Here is a 17,883-nt window from a genome sequence, read left to right as displayed (position 1 = left end):
AGCACCTTGGCGCAAAAAGGCACCAACTAGATAACCGGTGCAGGCTTGTTATTCTAAATTGCTACATATATGCTGAGAATTTGTAGCATTGCTGCAGCTCTCAATAGATGCAGGACAGCGTTCTGTATGTGGGAATCAGGGCCGGCACTACTGTTTTTGCCGCCCCAAGCAGCGCACCGAATTGCCACCATGGACGGCGGGGACAGTCCATATGCCGTTAGGGTGGCACACGCATTTCCGCGGCGGCGGCAATTCGGCGGCAGCTTCTGTCTTCAGCCGGAAGACAGAAACTGCCGCCGAATTGCCGCCGCGGGCAGCTGAACATAGAAGCTGCTGCCGAATTACCGCTGCGGCGGAAAAGTGCTTGCTGCCCTAACGGCACACGGACTGCCCCCACCGTCTGCGGCGGCAATTCGGCGCGCTGCTTGGAGTGGCAAAAACACACGGACTGCCGCCTCTTTCAGATTGCCACCCCAAGCACCTGCTTGGAACGCTGGTGCCTGGAGCCGGCCCTGCTGGGAATGTGGGCCTCATACAAGTAAAATACAAAAATGTAGGGCCTAAATTTCCAGAAGTGACTAGTGATTTTGGGTGCTCCAACATGAGTTGCCTGAAGTGGGCCTGATTTTTAGAAAGGGCAGAGCACCCACACTCTGACAACTGGGCACCATGAAGTGTCAAGCGGGCACTCAAAAACTGAGGCACCCAAGACCACTAGTCAATCACTCTTGAAAATGTAGACCTCTATTAATATAAAAGTTTGACTTAACGCCCCCAAATAAAGTCACATTAAAATCAGGTTTGGAGCAGTTATTTGTGAGAACGTTTTCAACATGTGGCTCTGTTACCAACTGCATCCAGGGCTTGTTGGAACTCAAAAAGAAGCACTAAATCTTACATGTTTATAGCACATTTCATCCTCAGAATCCCTAAGGGCTTTACAAACTTAAACAAATTATACACAAGGATCACGTTCATCAGCCACCGAAATGCAGACACTTCTAGAGTGACACGTAGCAAATGTGCAGCAAACAGTTTAGAAAAAAGTGATGAAGAATACTGTATCCAACAGAGGCGACCAGGATAATTTAGGTCAGAAGAATGTAATCTCCTGAGTTAAAGTTTGGCCAGGACACCAAGTTTAAATACCCCTGGATCTTGCCAACAGTTCCAGAAGAAATTTAGTGATTGCAGGACTTTGGTTTTATGTCTCATACAAAACACAGCATCTTCAGAAGCAGGTTATCCTCAGTACAGTGCTGGGGCTTTGGTTCAGCACTGACAAGAGGACAGAGTGCCACCTACTGAATCTTTCTAACGCCACTTTAAGGGCATCAGAACACTGGATGAAGTTTACATACTTATGAACTGTGAGCATCCCCGTGAGGCACCCTATTGGCTGTCCTCAGAATCTTCGTATTTTGTCAGTCAAAATCAGATCCATACCATTAATGTAACAGAGCCCTTTGCACTTGTGTACTGGTGCTTCCAGTATCCTCTAATAAAACTTAAGTGGGATAACTCAGAAGACTTTCCCTTCCTTCCTCCCACCCCCCAAGTACAGTGCTTTGGAATCTGAGGTCAGACTTCGGTTTGAAAAGTCACTTCTCTCCGAACTTTCATATCCAGGTATCCTCTTCGTTTTTGGAAAGGTTGTCAGTGCTCAGATGACTCCTTCTGTAAAAAGCAGAGAGGATCACAGGTGAAGAGATTTCTATTTTTCCCTGCTGGCTGTAATTTTACTGTTATTTTTTTAGCTAAACTTACAGGCTAAAATTTAGCAACCTCAAATAATAAACAGAGAGATGGTGAAAACCTCTAGCAAGGTATGTTTATTATATTGTCTTGTCCAATTTCCATATCTGGTATTTTAAGATCATACAAAGGAGAAACAGCAAAGACCTATTATATTACCTAATCCATCATCCAGATAGGGGGGATTGTTCTACAGTATATTTTGAGGACTTAATATTGTCTTAAAGATGCTCAATGACGGCTGAGGGTTTACTCCCCTCACCCTTGATATTTGGCCTATTTTTTTTAATTGGACCAGGAGTCTTCCAGGAAGAAAAGGAAAGGAAAAGAAAATATGAATAAATATAAAAAACATACAGAACAAAAGCTTAAATCTCACCCTACCACAAGATTTCAGACCTTCTTTACACACCAGAAAGAAAAAAAAAGTCACATTTTTCCCATATGCAGATAGCTTAGGAGAATATAATTAAACATGACCTAAGAAATATCCCCTTCTGGTTTCCACTGGGTACAATATTCTCCACGTCCAAGCTTAAACTTTAGTATAATGGTGCTGTGCTATGCTTCACCCATGGAAGGCTGGTGGCTTATGCGATTTCTGTGCATTATTTTGTATCATTTAAATTTACAGATTACTTTGGGAAACGAAACAGAAGTAATCTCTTACAAAGACACCCTATATACACAAGGACTCTGCAACAAAGGTAAGATACTAGAACAGTGGTTCTCAAACCTTTGTATTGGTGACTCCTTTCAAGCCTCTGAGTGTGACCCCACCTTATAAATTAAAAACACTTTAAAATATATTTAACACCATTATAAATGCTGGAGGCAAAGCGGGGTTTGGGCTAGGGGCTGACGGCTCCAACCCCCAGTTTGAGAACCCTATACTAGAAAAACGTAATGTTCTGCTAATTTACAGAATTTTAAAAACTTAAAAAAACCCCAAAACTATGATAGTAGCTCATAATTTCCCCCACCCTGAATCCTGGCATCCTGTAAGAGAGGCTGCTCCGATATTATTGCCCTTTGCTGCTGAGTCAAACCTACCTTAACAGCTCGAGTGCAAATTCAGTTTCTTTTCGACTTTTTTCGGTGATTGGGTAGAAGAGGAGTATGGATAAGCCTATAACAATGAGGATGGCAGGGACTGCCCCAATCAGGATTTTCAGTGTGAGGATCACAGTGCTGGATTGCCTGCACATCCCTGTTTTATAACCAGCAAACCTATAAAAACACACATATGGACATTGCTGTTATTCCCCTACCTAAAAGGCACTCGGTCACGTTAAGGGCTTTCCCCGATCTCCTGCCCTCACACCACCAACTGAACATCTGCTCCAATTTCTTCTTACACTTCCTCTTTTTATATCTTATCTGCTCCCTTTGGGGGGAGGGGAGTCAATCCTACAGCTACCAACATGAGATTTGTCATTGGTTTCAGCCCTTTGCCCCCTTTCTTCCACTCCTTGTCTTTGTGCCTTCTCTGAAATAATTTCATTACCTTTATGCAGTCAAAGCATGGAACTACATGCTGTTGTTACTACTGTACAGACTTAATATTAACAAAGAGAGATAATAGTGAAATGAAATCCTATATAGCTAGACTTGGAAGGATTAGATTTTTATTGATAAATGTCGATTTCACTGTACACACTCAAACTGAGGAAAAAAATATTTCCATTGACAATAATCAAAATGTACAGAGACAAAATAAGAAAAAATGATCCTTGAGAACTTATCAGAGTTTGATTTAAGGAGATCTATTTTGTATATTTTGACGTGATGTTGACAATCTGTGTTTTAACGATTATAAAGCTGTAGCTTTTTGAATCTCAACATTTATTGTCATTAAATAATGGTCTGATCTCCCCCCATAATTTCCCACAACTGTGAACATTTAAATAGATAAAAATAAAATAAAAACTTAAAACCCATAATTTTGTGCCACTGTGAACATTTAAATAGATAAAAATTGAAAAAATGCTTAAAATAAATATTGATCTTATCCATCAGAATTATAAAAAAATAAAAATTTAATTCTGCCAAGTCTCTGTATAGGGGAGCTTGTCTGATAAGTGAATCCTTTCCCTACTCAATAAAGCTCTTAAGCATGTGCTTAACTTTAAACGAAGGTGAGTAGTCCCTCTGGCATCAACAGAAGTTCTTACCTCCTTAAAGCTAAGGACATGCTTCAGGGCTTTGCTGAACAGGGACAGGATTACTCTGATGCTTAAAGTTAAGCATGTACTTATGTGATAGGCTGAATCAGGGCCAAGGGTGTGCATAATATTACAATTACTGATGCCCTGAGCAGTTCAGTGCCAACTTGTGGAATTATTCTGTTTCATCCTGAACATGCACCTATGAAAAATTATTACCCATTTTCCATCAAACTGCCTCCTATGCTCTCCCATAAATGTCAGCTCTGGACTCCAGCAGATGGCAAACTGCTGGGAGCTCGCTAACTGGAGTGAAGTAGCATTAATCAGTTGACAGTAATTCTGTTAGTTATGAGCTCTCCGTATGTAGTCACTAAAACACAGAGACTTGTTTTCTTGAGGAAAAAAAGCACTGCAGCATCTGCTGCAAATTCATAACATCTTGTGGACAGATAAGTACTGACAAGTGGTTCCCAGTGCAGTCTACACGGGAGCTACTACATCCCACTTTCTTCTCATTTTGGTTCTCCAGTCTTAAACTGGAGTAGCAGTGGCAGAAGACACATAGTTAAATCACAACTGCCAACTGGCACTTGATCTCCTGCTCTACATAACGTGACCTCTATAGTGCAAAGTCAAGGTCAGCGTGGAGCGGAGGTACTGTAGGGTCACAGCACTGTGCAAGAATTTGGAGGACAGCTTAAAACTGCCCTGTAGTGACCAGTTCCATTTTTCAAGCACATTTCAGAAATATCTGGTTAATTACACTGTCTCTACCATCTATTTGAAAAGTGATTCGAGACATTAATCTGGCTGGTTGAAATTTTTCCATTGGATATTGGGTTTTTGATGACATGAAAGCTTTAAAAGGCATGGTCTGCTTTTCCTAGAAAAAATGCTAGTTTTGTTCAAAATAAAATTAAATCTAAACAGACTAAACAAACAGTGGGAGGAGAAACAGAGGGCCAAAGAATTGACTTGCTTGAAGTCAACCTAGGGAGGTGGTGGAATCTCCATCCTTAGAGGTTTTTAAGGTCAGGCTTGACAAAGCCCTGACTGGGATGATTTAGTTGGGTTGGTCCTGCTTTGAGCAGGGGGTTGGACTAGATGACCTCCTGAGGTCCCTTCCAACCCTGATATTCTATGATTCTATAACAAAGACGGCCTGAGGCAGAGTTGAGAACAGAACCCAGGTCTCCTGACTCTTTGTGCTCAAACCACTAAGTCCATGTTGCTACCTAAAGAAAACAATATAAAACCAAACAGTTCTTAACAGGCCACCAGGTGTCCTGGTGACCAGAAGTCTGACCTGTCAGATAACAATTTTGTGTTTAGGATTCGGCCATTATAAATTCAAGCTGGCAACCAGACTCGGTCTTTGAGTTCCCAGCTTTCACAAATGGTGAGAAGGCAATTACCACACAGCACCTCAAAGCCCTTTAATACAGCAACTAAGTGGATATAAAACATCACTTACTCCAGGCTTGCTGCGGAAATTCCTAATCCAATCCCAGCCGACATCTTGGTAAAGAAGACGTATGAAGAATAAAAGATGGTTTCGGGTCCCTTTGCATGAGGATTCAGCAGGCGAAAGTGATCAACTACATCAGGCAACATTGACCTGCAGACCAGCAAGAGAAGAGGAGTGTAAAAGCCTCAAGCGGAAGTTTCTGAGCCTCTTTAATATAGAGTTTACAGAGTCTTTTTTCTTGAAGGTTTGATTTGTGGAATTAATTGTGCAAACGAGATCATTTATTTTTTATATGATATTTAGGCTGAGAATTACAAACAGAGAAAGTCAGATGGCAAAGAACACAGAAACAGAAAAGAAGATATTAACTCTGCACTGCTAGGTCAACAGACCAAAATTAGTAATGGTAAAATTTGCTGACTGAGGTGGAACATTTTTGAGGGAGGCACTTGTTAAAACATTTGCAGCACACTGCTGGGTAATTTAACTACTAAACAGAAAACCTTCTTTCAGAAATGAGTTTGATCAAGTTTTAATTTACTACTTCTGCAGGGAGCTAGTCAAATACAGAAAGTTATACTGTTTGAAAGGAGGACAAAAAGTTTTAATAGGAAATGCATGACAACAACAGTAGTTCACAAAGTTGTAATCTAGTAAGCGAACAAAACCCCAAGGTAGAATTTTATTCACATCGCCTGGTTACAATATTTACCTCTTTTTTAAAGTAATAGAAATGGATTTAGTTGGGGATTGGTCCTGCTTTGAGCAGGGGGTTGGACTAGACGACCTCCTGAGGTCCCTTCCAACCCTGATATTCTATGATTCTATGATAATAGAAAGGTACAAAAATATCTGAGTTAGATATTGGGTGATTGTGAATCTATGAGAAGCCCTATCATATAACTAACTAGAGTGCATTAACAAAGCAGCAGTGTTAGGACACTAAACGAACCTATTCTCCCACTGATGCAGAGGATTTAGAGTTGCTGACCTAAAGTCAAAGCCCCGGAATACCCACGGAGTCAGCACCTATGCCTGCCCCTGTAGCACACTCCTGCATTTGCTCTCCATCATAGGGCTGCTTTGTAGGGATCTACAGCTTGGTGCAGGCTGCCCATGCTACATTCTTAATTGTTTAGCATTAATTGATTTGTATGCAATTTCCAATATAAATTCTAGAGTACTATTAAAAATTAAATCTAAACGACTGATTGATTTACTATTACTAGACACATGTAGGTTACTAATTAATTTATGAATATTTTCAGAGAGCATTTACATTTACACATATGTACACACATACCAGACATTAAGAGTTGACACGTGACACTGATTACAACATAGTTATCACAGATCTCTCCTAGTCTAAATATAGGGAAAACTCTAATTTCTCAGATACCACTGGGTGGTAAAGATGCCAAATTCTGAGTGTTTACATGGTGAACTCCACACAGTACACTCACATACGCACTTCAAATATAAGATTTGCCTACCATGGCAACAGCAAAGATGCTGCAATACTCAGACCAGAGACAAAGGCCACCACGTAAGCCAAAACCAGATTTGGGATTGTAACCAGCATGACCGCAAAAGGAATCATCCACTAAGAGAGGGAAAGACGAACCAGAAGAAAAATGGTAGATAAGGTATATGAAAAGTATATGGCATACAACGGAAAATAAATTTTTTCACACAGAAGAGGCAGCATTGTGAAACAGCAGTTTATATATTGCTATGGTCCAACAAAGCTTAAAGCGTCAGTGTTGTGAGAGAACGGTCAGGGCCGGCTCTAGGATTTTTGCCGCCCCAAGCAAAAATAATTTTGGCCGCCCCCCGTTTTTTTCTTACCCCACCCCCGGCCCCGCCTCAACTCCGCCCCTTCCCCAAATCCCCAGCCCTGCCTCCTCCCCCCAGTCTCTCAAGCCTAGGAGGGAGGGAGGGAGGAAGGGGGAGCAGCAGTGCACGAATCAGCTGTTTCGCGCGCCGCGGCCGCTTGGGATCTCGCCCTCCTTCCCAGGTTTGAGAGCCCGGGAGGGAGGGTGAGCAACGGCGCGCGAATCAGCTGTTTCGCGCGCCCTGGCGCGTGAGCGGCAGCAGCGGAGGTGAGCTAGGGCGGCCGGGGCACATTTTTAGGGGCGGCAGGGGCAGCATTCTGGCGCCGGCCATGCCGTCCCTAAAAATGTGCCGCCCTAAGCACCAGCTTGTTTTGCTGGTGCCTAGAGCCGGCCCTGAGAATGGTGCTCCCACAGGGTCCTAGTTCATTACTTAACTTAGCAAAAGGGAGGAAGTGACTAGAGCTCTGCAGCGGAACTGGGATCCCACAGGTCCTGCAGGCCCACTGCCATAATAGCGGGAGTGGGTAAAATGTACTTTGTTGTGGGTGGGAATGGGTGGGCAAAATCCCAGACTAGTAATTTGTGGGAAAACACAATCTTTTTTTTTAAATAAACGTTTTAATACTTAACTTTAAGTGAGGGGTAGAAAGAGATTTGATGTCTATTATAACAAGAGTTAAAGTATTGTTTACATGGTTTAAGCAAGATTTGTGGTTTTTTTAGTGGTAAAAATTGTGTCTGAATTCTGTTTATATATCTATAAACAGATATATATATAAACCAACTGTTTAAAAAAATCTGTCTCTCTTTCGGGATTTGCGGGATCTACGATTTTTGTGGGTGGGAGCAGCGTAAAAATGCAAGAAACAATGAGGGTATGGGTGGGAGTGGGAGTGGGTATTGCACAGCAAGACAGGAGCGAGATTAAAAAAATAGTCCTGCGCAGGGCTCTAGAAGTGACAATATTTTAGAACAGAACAAGTGAGCCAGTGCTGCCAGCTCCCCTTTATTTTCAACAACAGGAACACTTCCAGTACAGACAAGGCATTGCAAGGGGCTTTGAGTCATGTCTGGATTTAAAATAACCCATTTCACAGGTGAAATCAATTACTGATTTACAAGGAGCTATGGCACACTTTGGTCTTCAGTGACTTTTTCAAAAACCTGGATACTAAGTATAAATAACGAACATTAGGAAGGCAATATGGTCTAGTGGCTAGCAGTAGGACAATTTACCCCACCACCTTCCCCATGTCTGTCACTGACTCGTACTATAACCTCGGGTAAATCATGAAGGCCCACATTTCCAGAATTGGAAATCTAAATTTGGATGACCTTGATTTGATTTTCAGCAGTGCTTAGCATCTTCACTTCCATTTGAAACAATGGGCTAATAAGAGTTAGAGACTCCCCATTTAAAATGTGGACTCAAAAGCCATACTCCCCAGTTGTCCGTACCAGTCTTGTGCTATCACCTCACATTCCTGTAAATAATTGACACAATGCGTCACAAAGCACAAAGCTGAGGTCTGCAGAAAATGTAATTTATGTTAAATAACAAATATTTAAAGCTTCTTGGGTTTGTGTTGCTCATTTTGATTCTCTGCACTATATTTGAGGCTTGGGGAGGCTGAGGGCATGAGCAGAGAACTTCAGTGAGGGTGCTTCTACTTTGCGCTTGTTATTTATTTCTTCTGCAAGGAAAGCGGTGATCTTGGACATCTTGCCTGCTGGGGTCTAATCCATTTAAACAGGGGACACTTGTCTTACATTTTAAATGCAGTTCCCATCTAAGGAACAGGCATTTGTTGGTAAACCCAAAGGAATAGCAAGTTCCCAGCATAAACAGCCTTTGCATTAGCCTACAATGCTTGTAGCACAATCATTACTTCACCACAAGAGAGCACTCCAGCAATACAAGATCATACATTGCCTGCAAACAATTTGACGATTAACTCTGTGCTCAACGTTGTGTGCCCACTCGGGAGCCAGAGCATCCAGAGAGGTTTTTAAATCAATAATAATACTGATTTAAAATTGATTTTTCTAGTGAGGAAGGAGCAAGACCCAGGACAGGCAGAACTGAAATGGTAATTCTCAAAAGCATCTCTTGTGCAAAGGCAGATATGTGGGACCAGAGTTCTCTAAGCTGCAGAAAATATCACTGCAATAAGCATCCCATGCATCTCATTTTTTCTACTTCTAAAACAAAAGGACCTTTAAATCCTTAGGTGATCACTCTCCCCCTTTCGCCTGACCCACCAGGAGCAGTAACGGCAATATTCTAGTGTCAAAACATGCCTCCCATCCAGAAGAACTTCACAAATTATTGACAAGCAGCACTATGGAAATGGAGCCACCTGTGGCCGAACGGTAGTAACCTGCATAGCACAGTGGGGCAGAGGGAAGGGAAATTTTGGCCAAGAATGTTGGAGCAATCCTTTACAAAAAGAACTGCATGAGATCTTTAACACCCACATGGAGCAGAAATGGCCTCCATTTTTTAAATATCTACCCAAAAAACTATGCACCACACATAACTCAATCTCTTTACCCCAGATGGACGAAGGGCTGGGTTAACTCTAGTGAGGTTTAAACCTGTAGTTCCAGGAAATGTAGATATTATAGACCTGGTGTTTAGACCACTAAGCCACCCCCTCCAACCAATTTAAACATGAGGAGGAGTGGTAAAAAAGGAGTCTACATCCATCATCTTGAATACAAGAACTATACTATAATGCTGAGTCTATACAGGTGCTCAGTTTTTCAGGTAACCATCCCATTTTCAAATCACCTCAGAGAAGTCCCTCTTCCCTTCACCCTGAAGGGGGCTGAAATTATGGCGGGAAAACCACCTCTCTTCAGATTTTTTTTTCAGAACCTTCTACAGTGACAGAAATACAGTTGCAATTAATGAGGCAATTCTGCTTTCACAGTGACGGTGAGCAGATAGAAGAGCTACAGGTTCTCTTGAGCTTACGGCGAAGGAAGCCTTTGGGATGCACTGCCAGACAAGAGACTTTCACCGAGCAAACAGGAAGTACTCACGCCATACGAGGGTGTGTCTACATGGCAAAAAAGGTGCTTTCTTCAATCCAGCTCCCTCAGTCTGCAACACAACTAGCTAACACAATGGTAAAAGTGCTAGACCATGATTTGTTTGTGTTGAGGGGGCTTTCCAGTAATGGTAAACTGACTTCATTGAGCCAACTTGATTGAAGAAAGCACTTTTCTTTGCTGCTTAGACAGTGCCTAGGAGGTAACTCTGTTCCCTTGAGGCGTGCTAGTCAGAAGCAGGGACGGTCCTGAACTGTGAATTTCAGATGCATATTTCAAAGCATCCAAAGATCAGAGGTATCTGAAGCCAGTGTTTTGCTTTCAGCCCATCTCCAATTCATCAGACGTCACTGCAATATATAGATTTTAGCTTCAACAAATTGCTGCTATTAGTTACACCAACAGCTACCACCAGCCGTGAAGTATTTGAGGTTATTAAAAAGATTATAACACTTAAAAAGCTAGAATCAGGGGAGAAATCCAGCCAGTGACAAGACTCATCTACAGGCAGAGTTTTGCATAAAGCTCCCAGTTTCTTCCTTGCCTCCTTCCCAGGGACTTAAAGTGCCTCATCCTGTATGACGTGTCGAGGCTGAAAGCCCAAGTTGAGCTCCAGATGAGGAGTCAAGGCAGATAGCAATGGGAACTCTCTCTGCTGCTTGCCCTCTGTCAAGGGTTAAAAAAAAAAATTCAGCAAAAGCTCAGGCAGGCATCTTGGCTCTGCCTTGGGAAGCTGTGACAGTTAAATTAGGCTTCTTTCCTCTGGGATTGCTAAGACGCTAGCAGTTCATTTATTTATTTTACTTTGTGGACACTTGCAGGAAGAGGGAAAACCAACGTTGCAGGAAGCTCATCCTTTTGGTTCAAAGGGGTTCGTGCTAAATCTGCCCCCAATTCAGTTCACGGGGGTTTCACTACTCCCTCCCCCATGACTGAGTTAGTCAGCTGAAACAACCAAATTTGGCCAAGCTAAATCTCAGATAACATAGCCCTTGAACATAGGGCAGTTCAGATCTGAATCTGAAACTCTGTGCTCAGGTTCATCTCTGTGAGACAGATACAAAGTGGAACCTGGTTAGACTTTGGGTCAAGTTTGCATCTCGTCTTCACTCACTAACCCATCTCTTGGAAAATTTCTTTGAAAAACTTGGCGTTTGCCTGAACTGGTACAATTCAAGGTTTGAAATCAGGCAAACTTCAGCTGGTGTCGTTTTTTATTCAAAAGTTGTGAACGGTTCCTGAAGAAGCTGCTATTGACATGTAAGATGCCATGTTGCGTAGATTTTCATAATGGTTTACTTACAGAAATCCCACATGCTGCACTTTTCTTGCCAAATTGCTGTAGAAACCACTGCCAGAATGGAATGCTCACCGCTGCTGATACCTATAGATGATGGAAAAATATTTGTACAGTACTGACTAGGTGTAGGGTTATCTCCAGAGGCTGCAGTGACACACTATATTGTACTATGTGAAGGATTGGGACTCAGGAAGGACTCTGGCATTCCTGCTCCCTTCACCACTAACAGACAACTAAGAATCACAGAAATAAGAGATGAAAAAGACTCATTAGGTCATCTAATCCATCTCATTTCCATGCAGAACTGTCCCATGCAGACACACAGAACACCAAGGTGATGGGTACAATATAAGAATTTAAATAGAAAAGAATACAGTACATTCCCCAGTGATTTGTCCAGTGCACTATTAAATGTCCCAAGTGATAGACTATTCAAATACATTTTAAGAACAGAAATTTTCTCCAAATAAGCATCTTAAATTTTCCCTTTCTTAACGTAAGCCGTAGAAATTAGAGACAGAAATGACCTGCTAAGTCATTCAGTCCATCCCCCAGCAAATTCTAATTGTACTTCATGCTACTGCCTTCCATTTAAACATCTGAAAACTTGTGTGTATAGCTATATATATATATATATAGTGTGTGGCAGAGCTCCAACCTTGTCCCTGTGGGTCCCGCACTTCCAGGCAGTTTATGCTAGCCTCAGAGGCTCACTGCGACTCTCCACGTAGCCCTTCTCTCTCTAGGGACAGGGTACAGTCTACTGAGCCCTTTTCATCATAAGCCACCAAGGAAGTTGGTGAGAGAACTCCCACAGTCTCTGTTGTCCCTACGGGCTTATTCAAGAACAGTTCAGCCTCCTGTCCTGACAGGGGCCTGTCTTCCCCTCCCAGGAGGTGTTTCTGTAGTGGCAGGTTGGGGGGAACCCGGGCCCGCCCTCTACTCCGGGTTCCAGCCCAGGGACCCTAAGGGCAGCAACTGTTGGCAGCTGACCTTTCACTGCCAGAGTTGCTACATTTCCCTGGGTCTCTTCCCCACAGCTCCCCGCTTCTCTCTCTTAATGCTTTCTTCACCCTTACCTTAGGGCTCCCTTTCCAGTGGTTTGAGGGTGTCTTCATTACCTAGCCCTTCAGCCGCACTTCCTCTCCTCTGGCTCCCTGGCTCTCTTTGGCCTGACTGGAGTGAGCCCTTTTATAGTATCAGAGGGGCCTTAATTAGAGTCAGGTGTTCACATTAGCTTAACAGCCTCACCTGACTCTTTGCAGGCTAATTGGAGTCAGGTGTCCACCCTAGCCTGGAGCAGCCCTTGCTCTGGTCAGTCACAGAACAAAAAACTGCTTATCCAGTGGCCAGTATATCTGCCTTCTACTACTCTGCTGTACCCAGGTGGCCTGGGTCTATCACAATAGACAGAATTAAACACAACACCATCCTTTAAAGGAAAGCTGAAGTAAGTACAGGATTCACTCCTTTGAGGGTGGATATCTCCAGTATTGCAATTGATCAAAGCCAAAATGTCATCCCATTATTCCTAGCTTAACCCCTCCTTGTACCATCCTAAACAATTCCTCTCCCTCCTTGGTATTTATATCTTTCCAATACCTGCAGAGACTAGGGATATAAGAAAAGAAAGGTTACATACCTTCCATAACCAGAGTTCTTCAAGATGTGTGGTCCCTACCTGTATTACCTGTGGGATATGCATGTGCTTTATGTATCTGAGACTAGAAGATTCTTGCTAGTAGTGTCTGTTGATTCCCATGCTCTGATGCAAGGGTAGGAGGGACAGCATTGACTGACCGCCTCTCCAGTTCCATCTATACTGTAAATCAAGTGTTACGATCTGAAGCAAAGGAGAAGGAGGGCAGGTAATGGAATACAGGAAGGGAGCACACATCTTAAAGAACGCCAATTACAGAAACTAGGTAACTTTTCTGCAAGTGCTGGTCCCTATGTGTATTTCACTGTGCATGACTGACAAGCAGTACTCATGATGCAGGAGGGTGCAACGAATTCTGCTGTACTATCTGTAGGAATGCTGACCTACATGTTTTATTAAATAGTCCTGCCTTCAGTTCAGGGGACTGGACTAGATGACGTACTGAGGTCCCTTGCAATCCTGCACTTCTATGCTTAACTGAGGAGGCTTGCTCCAAGATACAAGTGTCTTGTGAGGATATGAATAGAACGCCACAGAGCTTCTTTACATACATCAAGGAGGGATACTTCCTGAAGCGAAGCTGCTGAAGCACCTTTGCTCTGGTGAAGCACCTTTGCTCTGGTGGAGTGGGCCTTGCTCCGCCAGGTGGAGGTGCATGAGATAACTGGTAAGAGAGCAAGATACAGCCTGAAATCCACTTGGATAGTCTTCGTGAAGATAACGCTTGTCCTTTCATGTGTTCCACCAGGGCCACAAAGAGCCCAGGCAATCTCAGAAAGAGCTTTGTCTCTGAAGATAGAATGCCAATGCCCAAGGTATGTCCATGGAATGGAGTCTCTGATCCTAATTGTCGGTATGAGGCTTAGCAAAAAAAACATACAAGTAAGTGTATAGTCTGAAATTACTTTGGACACAAACTGAGGGTGCAGTCTTATTCTTATGGAACATGATGTATAATGGGTCAGCCATAAGGGTGATGTCCACCAGGAAGGCTAACTTCCTAGAGTAACATGAAAGCAAGCATTTTGCAAGTGGTTCAAATGGTGGTATACTTAGCATGGAAAGGACCAAGTTGGAACCCATGTTGGGGCAGGTCTGGCTATTGGAGAGAAGATCTGATCAAGCCTTTCAGAAATCGCACAGTCACTGAATGTGTGAAGACGGAGTAGACATCAAGAGGACAGTGGCAGGCACTAATTGCTACCAAATGAACCCGTAGGGATCTATGGGAAAGACCAGAAAATTTCAAGGTGAGCAGACAGTCTAACGTAATGGGAATGTCCATTTCGTCTGAGGACATTTGGTGACACTGAGTCCAAACAGAGAATCTTTTCAACTTAGCTAAGTAACACCTTCTGGTGGATTCTTTCCTGCTATTGTTCAGGATGGCTTTAACAGCTGTCAAACATTTCTGCTGTATGTTCAATGCCCATCCATATACCAGGCTGCGAGGTGAAGTTACTCTGGATTCAGATGCCTGATCTTGCCCTTATACTGGGGAGGATGTCTGGGAAGGATTGGATGCGGACTGGTGGACAAGATGACAAATCGAGAAGGATGGGGAACTGAATTCTCTTGGCCATAAGGGAGCAATGGCCTTGTCCCGCTGGACATTCCTGAGAACTTAAGGTAAGAGTGGGATGGGGTAAAGGGAGACTACATCAAATTTCCCATCCATGGGAATAGAAGGATATCTCCCTTGGAATTATGACTGTACACCCTGCGGTGCAGTATATTGTGCATTTCTTGTCTTGAAACGCAAACAAGTTCAGAATCGGAAATCCTCATTGTTGGAATAGGTCTTTCGCCAATGAATTGTGAATCTCCCATTTGTCATCCATCAAGAAGTGCTGAGACTGTTTGCTCATGCATTGTGAATTCCTGGAACATGACCTACCAACAAGGTAACCCGATGACGCATGCATCAATTCCAGAGGCAGACTGCTTCTATACAAAGGGCATAGATCTTGCTCCTCCTTGCTTGTTGATGTAGAACACAGCTGTCATATTGCCTGACATCACCTGAATGTGCTGGGAATGAATGAATGGTGAGAACTGTTTGCAGGCCTCTCAGACTGCTCTCAGTTCCATGAGATTTTTGTGCACCCTGGACTCACAAGGTGTCCATGTTCCTTGTGCTATTTGTTCATCCAGATGTGTACCTCAGGCTACTAGGGAGGCATCCACAATTAGCGTTTTCTGAGCAGGTAGCGGAGAGAAAGGACCTGTTCTTTGTCCTGCCACCAAACCTTGTATCATGGGTGGAGAGTGTGTGATGTTCGCCTCTGGTGTTATCCGGACCAGTGATCTGCTAGACCACTCCAATCCTTGACCCTGGGAGCCAGCCTTACCCTGCTCTGCTGTGAGAACCTCCACTCCTGGGCTGTTCACGCACAGCCTTTGGCATGTAAGCTGCTCCCAGCTACTTGCAACCGAATGACACTAGCCAATATCTCCAGTCCCAGACACAACCCTAAGAACCTCTGTCTTGCAGTGTCCGGTTATGCCCACTGGAAGCTGAAAGCTTATATGAGTTCGTCAATTTAACTAAGAAATTGATATGTACCAGGCTTGTTATCCCAAGAGGAGTCTCTGACACGCTTCATGGGCATTCACCCACGAAAGTTTATGCTCCAATACATCTGTTAGTCTTAAAGGTGCCACAAGACTCTCTGTTGCTTTTTACAGATCCAGACTAACACAGCTACCCCTCTGATACTTCAGGTAGAATAAACAAATGAATTTATTAACTATGAAAGATAGATATTAAGTGATTATAAGTCAAAGCACAACAAATCAGATTTGGTCAAATGAAATAAAAACAAAACGCATTCTAAGCTGATCTTAACACTTTCAATGCCCTTATAAATTTACATGCTTCTCACCACAGGCTGGCTGGTTGCTCTTCAGCCAGGCTCTTCACTTTGATCAGCACTTTAGTCACTTGGTGTGGTGTGTGTAGATGTTGGTGGAAGACAGAGGAAGAGCATGATAAACATTTCTCTCATTTATCATGTCCTTTCTTCCCTCTTGGCTTTGCCTCCCTCCCCTTTAGAGTCAAGTGAGCATTACCTCATCGCAGTGCCAAACTAACCAAATGAAGGGGGTGACTCACTCGAGAGTCCAAAAAATCCTGTTGTTGCTGCCTAGGCCATCATCCTTTTTTCCTGTGAGGCTGGGCTGGGTTTGTCCCATACATTCCCTGATAAGGCGTGAACTGCCTATCTGCTCTTGGAGAGTTTTTGCTTGGGCTTATTTTAAGCCACAAAGACACATTTTCAGCCTCATAACTATATACATGAAATTATAACTATAACATTACCGTAACAACAATGCTCAGTGCGTCATGAGCCTTCCAAAGACACCTTACATGACAAACTTTGCATTGGGTACCACACAATCATTTTACAAGAATGAACATGGGGGTGCTGGGTGTTCTGCCGAGGTACAGAGCATCACAAAGTGTAACTAACTGGTCCATACTGTGCCTGCTTGGCACATATACTGCTCAAAACCAGGCTTGTAGACAGTCAAGTCAGAGGCTCATGAATGGTGTCACATAGGTTCAAGATGCCATGTAACCCAGGAGGACAAGGATGTTTGTGGGAGCTGTCTCAGCTGATTGATCAGGATGTTCATAGATTGAAATCTGTCCATATGGAAGTAAGCTCTGGCCAACTGGTCATGGTTGTTTCTACAGTTGCTCCAATGAATTCTGTGGTCTGTGTTGGAGCTGAAATGGACTTTTCTACCTTCATGCAGATTCCTAGTTATTCCCGAGGGCATTCTGCACCAAAAAAAAAAAAAAATTCTGCACCCCAAAAAAATTAAAATTTTATTTTAATATATTTTAATATTTTAAAATTCTGCAAATTTTATTTGTCAAATAAATGTGGAGGCTCCAGCCTGGCATTGGGGACCACAGGTCACTTGCTGCACAGAGCTTGGAGATCATTGTGCCATTCCCCCTGGGGACATGGACTCTGCTGTGGGGCTGCACCCAACCCTGATACAGCACAAGGACCGGGCCTGCCCCAGAAACACCCCAGGGCCCTGCCTCTCCATGTCAGGTGCACCAGGTGTGGGCAGGCAGGATCCAAGTGTGGAGGGGCTTAGTGGGGGGGGGGATCCAGCTGTGGGTTGAGAGGGTTCTGTGTGGGGCAATCTGGGTGCAGGCGGCTCAGTGGTGGATCCGGTGGGGGAGGGGGAATCTGGATGCACAGGGGCTTGTTTGGTGGTTCTGGGTGCAACAGTAATGGGACTCTACAGGGGGGTCCAGGTGAGGGGGGTTGGGGCTCAGTGCGGGGAATCAATGGGGGGTCCAGATACTGGGAGAGTGGGGCTCAGGGGGGTGGGGATCCAGGTGTAGTTGGCTGGGGCTTGGTGGGGTGGGGATCTGGGTGCGGGTGGCTCGTCAGGTGGTCCAGATGCAGGGAAGTAGGGCTCATGGGGGGGGGGGTCTGAGTGCAGGGTGGTTTCGGCTTGGCGGGATGGTCTGAGTATGAGGAGGTCTTGATGCACGGGGGTTGGGCAGATGGAGGAGCAGCTCCCTGTACAAGGATCCCTCCACCTGTATCTGAGGAGCGATGGTTGCAGGAAGTCAGGGGGGAGTTTGCAGAATTTCCTGCTGCCGGGGAACT

General features: G+C 43.9%; 1 protein-coding gene across 1 annotated transcript in view; it reads right to left on the bottom strand.

The window, feature by feature from the left end:
- Positions 1-511: 511 nt before the first annotated feature.
- Positions 512-17,883, bottom strand: part of MFSD2B (major facilitator superfamily domain containing 2B) — a 54,324-nt gene continuing 36,952 nt past the window's right edge. Inside the window, exons 10-14 of the mRNA XM_034766605.1 lie at positions 11,587-11,667; positions 6,885-6,994; positions 5,398-5,541; positions 2,809-2,985; positions 512-1,677 (exon numbers count right to left, since the gene is read on the bottom strand). Of these exons, the coding sequence (XP_034622496.1) occupies positions 1,620-1,677; positions 2,809-2,985; positions 5,398-5,541; positions 6,885-6,994; positions 11,587-11,667 (570 nt within the window). The 3' untranslated portion in view covers positions 512-1,619. The remainder of the gene's footprint in view (positions 1,678-2,808; positions 2,986-5,397; positions 5,542-6,884; positions 6,995-11,586; positions 11,668-17,883) is intronic.

This window comes from Trachemys scripta, chromosome 3 (genome assembly GCF_013100865.1).
Source record: "Trachemys scripta elegans isolate TJP31775 chromosome 3, CAS_Tse_1.0, whole genome shotgun sequence".
NCBI lineage: Eukaryota > Metazoa > Chordata > Testudines > Emydidae > Trachemys > Trachemys scripta.
This window is presented reverse-complemented; position numbering and strand designations above follow the sequence as displayed.